The sequence below is a fragment of the Gekko japonicus genome, unplaced genomic scaffold (assembly GCF_001447785.1).
Source record: "Gekko japonicus isolate JY-2015 unplaced genomic scaffold, Gekko_japonicus_V1.1 scaffold711, whole genome shotgun sequence".
Lineage (NCBI taxonomy): Eukaryota > Metazoa > Chordata > Lepidosauria > Squamata > Gekkonidae > Gekko > Gekko japonicus.
This window is the reverse complement of record NW_015165849.1, coordinates 1-5395: the sequence shown is the minus strand read 5'-3', so window position 1 is coordinate 5395 and position 5395 is coordinate 1. Positions and strand designations below refer to the sequence as shown.

The window sequence follows — 5395 nt, the reverse complement described above, 5'->3', positions numbered from 1 at the left end:
GTGGCCTAATATGCTAATGAGTTGTGCTGTCAGGGGTGTGCCCTAATATGCTAATGAGTTCCTGCTGGGCTTTTTGTACAAAAAAGCCCTGTGCACAGCTATAGATAAGCAAGCGTTACAGCAGTGAAGAAGCACAGAAGGAATGCAGCGGTACTTTGTACACAGGTCACTGAAACCTCTGACCCCTCCCGCTACCATGGCAGCATAGCTGACACCATGGAGCTGCTGTTTTTCCCAGTGGGGAAACTTACATGTAGCTCATTGGCACATGTGGAGCCCTTCTGAATCTACAGCAGGTTCATGTGGTTGGAAAATAACATTAAGCCCCCTCTCCCCACATGCCACAGTCTCAATCCAAATCAGGCCACACACACCTGAACCTAAGTTCAACAAGGAACTCCCAGCATACATCTGCTTGACATAGGGCTGCCAATCTCCCTGTGGCACCTGGAGATTGCCTGCTATTACAATTGATTTCCAGACTATCAAGATCAGTTTCTCCAGAGGAAATGGCTGCTTTGGAGGGCGGACTCTAAGGCATCACATCCTGCCAAGGACCACCCCTCCCCAAATCCTGCTCTCCCCAGGAACACCCCCCCCAAACCTCCAAGTAATTCCCAACCCAAGCTGGCAACCCTAGCTTGACAGGACCCAGAGTGAACTCATATCTAGAGGCCCACAATCTTGAAGAGAAGGAAAAGGCTGTTCTGTCCACAACCTTTCTTACCCGAAGAATCCGAGAATGTCTAGCCTGTACTGAATTGATACAACTACCACATCTTCATATGCAGACAATGCTGATCCATCATATATAGAAGCTCCCCCCACCTTTAGCGCTCCTCCGTGGATCCAAACCATTACCTGGAGAGAGAGGAAAAAACAGACAAAAGGAGCTAGCTAGAACTCTATCTTCTGGTTTCAGACCCAATTTAAAAAACATAGCACTCTACTGATAAAATACACTCACTGAATATATACTGTTTTGCCTAACCACACAATTTAATTTTTAAAAGGATCCATATATGACTCAATATTAAATATCATTAAAAAACTGTATTCCATTTTATTTTCTAGGGGAACTGTTTTTGTGCCTAGTTTTTCTTATCAGGCAGCACAGGAACTTGAACCCAGAACCTGGGGCTAGCAGCTCCAAAGCCTTGTTCTGTTTGCCAGCTGAGCTGCCTGCCTTCAGGTAGGGCTGCTGACTGTCTCCTGAAGATGGCCAGCTAAAGTATACTCTGCCCAGGGGAATCTAATGCAAGCTTCTTGGATCAGCTGACTGAAGGATCCAATGAGACTTAGCCTGGCAGTATAAAGCTACAGCCTCCAGATTGGGCCATTCGGTCTGAGCAACTTGTCTGTGGTGTGAAGACTGTGTGTAGTCTGGTAATCCAGGTTCTTGCTAATTCAGTCTCCTTGACCAATGTTTTTCCTAGCCTTTTCCTCAACCATGAGATCTTCCTGCCCTCTTTGAAGCCTTGTCTTTTGGTTGCTACCACAATATATAGCTACTGCTTCTCCCTTGTTGCTATGCCCACCCCCTCTCCACCACTCAGTTACATTGGCACAGAAGTGCTGATGTGACAACAGTCCTCCCTTTCCCTTTTCTGAGCTGAGCCACACTTAAAGATATACCATGGTTCATCTGGGAACAAGAATATATAGGACTCCCCCCCCCCCCATTAGCTCTGCCATTTTGAAAATGGAGCTTAGTCTGTCTCCCTCCTTGGATAGGGTATCCAAATGGCAATCCATCCATAGCCACCCCTCATTTTCATCTTTGAATTGGATTAAGGAAGTTTTCCTTTGATCCAGTTTAAAGGAGAAAGCCCCAGGATACCCACCAGTCATGCTCAGAAGCAGGGCTATTTTTGGGCAGGAACGCACAGGAACGTAGTTCCGGCTGGCTCCTGAGTTGGCCATGCCCAGCAGGAACTCATTAGCATAATAGGCCACACCTAACAGCAGAGACTCATTAGGATTGGCTACATTAGGGGTGTGTGGCCTAACATTAGGGGTGTGTGGCCTAACATGCAAAGAAGTTCCTGCTACAAAAAAAGCCTAGGGTTTTGACAACAAAGTGAACAGAATAAGAAGCAAAAGGTGGGTGTGGTTGGATGACCACACTTCTGGTAACATGTGGCGTGTGGCCTAATATGCTAATGAGCTGTGCTGTTAGGGGTGTGGCCTAATATGCTAATGAATTTCTGCTGTTGGGTGTGGCCTGTTATGCTAATGAGTTCCTGCTGGGCTTTTTCTACAAAAAAGCCCTGCTCAGAAGGAATGAACATGATGTTATGTGGAAACACTTCCTGGGAAGAAGGCAAGCCTGAAGGGTGAATACAGCCACACACTCACTAAGGAAAGCCCAGGTGCTGACCAATGCTCCCTCTAAACTATGGAGTCCTGTGAGCAAAAACTCTACCTTATGAGTTCCTGGCATTAGAGCTGTGAGCGAGAGATTTGGCTACTGCATAAAATAGTTTGCTCTGGAGCCACCCTTCCTGAGCTAAGACAAAAATGTGTGAGCCGTAGGCTAAAAAACTGAGCACTAACTCACACTAACCCAGCTTAGAGGGAACATTGGTGCTGACCAGTCTTCCCCATTCTCCAGTGGAAAACTCTTTCGTTTGCAAAAACAAGCCCTTCCTTACAATGGCCCTGCCCACTTTCTGAAAAGCTTGTTAGCTGTCAAAGGAAGTATTGCCGGGTGCCATGGCAACCACAGGTGCCACACTGGGGAACCCTAGGCTATTGTGTTTGTATACAACATATATTTGTTGTTGTTGTTACTGCCCACTACAATATAAATATAGAAGAATTTTGCTTACAGGCAACTGGCCTTTTGTGTCTGGGGTGAAAATATTCAAATAGAGACAATCTTCAGACGTTGTCATGTCAAGAAATGTTGCATTCATCAATCTCTGAAACTCTTCATACCAACCAGAATCTTGCAGACACCTGAACAATAAAAAGTGAACAAGGGAGAGAGAAACAGTGAGAGCTGCCAGCAAAATATTTGAATCATCAGGACACTGGACCTTGGATAATTATACATTTTGGCATACCAAGGCTGGGTGTGTGTGTGACATTTTGTGTTTGTCTGCACTATAGATTTAAACTCATGGTCACTACCCTGGGAAGTAATTCCAGATGGACAGCTGTGTTAGTCTATAGCAGCAAAATAAAAACAGGAGGCCACTGATACCTTAAAGCAGGGGTGTCAAACCTACGGCCCGCGGGCCAGAACCAGGCCCACCCAGAACTTCAATCCAGCCCATGAGTGGGGCTCTCTTCTCTCCCTCACTCCACCCCATCCCCTGCCTGTACTCGCCCTTCTGAGCAAGACCTCCTTCCGAGTGCAGGGAGCAGAGGGCGGGGCTGCCAAACTTCCCAGCTTGCTTGGCCTTCGAGTGCGTTCCTCTCTGCCTCCCAACCTCCGTATTCCTCCTCACAGGTAGGGCCCCTGGGGCATCCTTCTGCTGTGATCCTTCTGCTTCTTCTTCTTGTTCGCTTTTAAAAATTGCTTTGCCAAATCCCACTATTCCCCCACTTTTCCATTTTAGGTAGGCATCTTTTTCTGGGGTGTGTGTGGAAGGTTTGCAACCAACCACAGTTAAAATATAGAATTTGACAAACTCAAGGAACTCCAGTTTTGCAGAGAAATATTACTTGTAACACACACACCCTCCTAACGTGAAGCTCCAGTGGAATATCATAGCTACCTGGCATTGCATTTTATGACACACGTAGCCTGGCCCGACAAAGTCCCATTTGTGTCAGATCTGGCCCTCATAACAAATGAGTTAATAAGTTCAACACCCCTGCATTAACTGATACAAAAATTACGTAAATAAATTACATCAATTCCCTTTCCGGGAACCCACCAAGTATTTTTAGAAAGTGGGCAGAGCCAGGGGGCTTTGCCAGGAAGATTTCTGACTGGCCAGAGGTGACGTAGGACGTAGGGCACGTTGGGGGCGTGGCCCAGATCTGGGCCACGCCCCCAACGTGCCCTACGTCCTGCATCACTTCAGGTGATGTTCTGGCGGCGCATCCGCAGCCAGCTCCCGGATCGAGCAAACGCTCCCCCGCCGGTGAGTGAATAAGATTTGGCAACCCTATCCCAGATACCAGTCCAACACACTAACCACTATACCACACTGGCCCTCACACAGCACACTGGCAGTGTCCGGTAAAATGGCGGGAGGCCTGACCTTCTGTTATCAGGCCTCTCTGTCCAAAGTTTTCCTGATGAGGTGCTTCATTTTAAGGAGCCTTTGTCTCAACAAAGGACAGAATCCTCAGCACATTACAGAATGGACAATTTCAGGAGATAAGGAAAGACACACGACCAGTGTGCTATGGTTAAATTATGCAATTCTATTAGATTATGTTTAAATCTGATTTAATTTCCCACATTTTAACTCACTGTGTTAGTTGCCATCCAAGACAAGGCAGCTAACAAATGAAGGCAGTGCAGAGAAGGCGAAAAACCTGCGTCCACCAGGCCACTCTGGGCGGGGTCGCTGGGAAAAATTCCTTCTCGGCTCCAATAGAGGCAACCCGCTCTTTAGCGGCCTGCACTGCCTGTTTAAAATTAGGGATGTGCATTAGGTTTGTAGCTAAATTAGAACCCAAATAATGCCGAAGAATAGATTCTTTTGAACTATGGTGCTGGAGAAGACTCTTGAGAGTCCCTTGGACTGCAAGGAGATCAAATCAATCAATCCTAAAAGAAATCAACCCACCAAATGAGAAGGGAGTACTCACTGGAGAAGACCCCGATGCTGGGAAAGACTGAAGGTAAAAGAAGACGGGGACGGCAAAGGATGAGATGGTTAGACAGTGTTATCGATGCAACAAACATGGAGTTGAGCAAACTCTGGAGCACGACGGAAGACAGGAGGGCCTGGCGTGATGCGGTCCATGGGGTTGCAAAGAGTCGGATTTGACTGTGCGACTGAACAACAACAATGCCTATATGGCATTATATGGGAAGGCCAAATACGCATATGCTTCTGCCTGACAGAGGGACTAGCAGACCAGGCCCCTCTGTCAGGCTCAAGTGCCCGAGATCCATCCCTTTCTCTCCCCTGGGGCAAAGGGAAGGGGGTTGGGGAGAGAAAGGGAACCCAGGTGCTTCTGCCTGACAGAGGGACTAGTGGGCCAGCACCTCTGTCAGGCAGAAGCACCTGAGATCCATTCCTTTCCCTCTCCCCCTCCCTTTGCCTCACATCCAAGCCAGGTGATGGGGGGGAAAGGGAAACCAGGCGCTTCTGCCTTACAGAGGTGCCAGAGCGCCAGCAGAAAGGGCCCTAATGTATCAGGAGGATACATCAGGAGAGTGGACTGGCTCGGGCCTCGCCGTCGGAGCCGGGGGATGGAGTGGAGG

At 47.9% G+C, this 5395-nt stretch overlaps 1 protein-coding gene across 2 annotated transcripts in view; it reads right to left on the bottom strand.

Annotated features, from left to right (window-relative positions):
* The window catches only part of LOC107110321 (pyrethroid hydrolase Ces2e-like), a 25830-nt gene extending 21036 nt beyond the window's left edge, over positions 1–4794 (bottom strand). For both annotated transcript variants that reach the window (XM_015411091.1, XM_015411092.1), the window contains exons 1-3: positions 4774–4794; positions 2832–2961; positions 728–861 (exon numbers count right to left, since the gene is read on the bottom strand). In XM_015411091.1, coding sequence (XP_015266577.1) covers positions 728–861; positions 2832–2918 — 221 coding nt within the window. In that variant the 5' untranslated portion in view covers positions 2919–2961; positions 4774–4794. The remainder of the gene's footprint in view (positions 1–727; positions 862–2831; positions 2962–4773) is intronic.
* Positions 4795–5395: the final 601 nt, after the last annotated feature.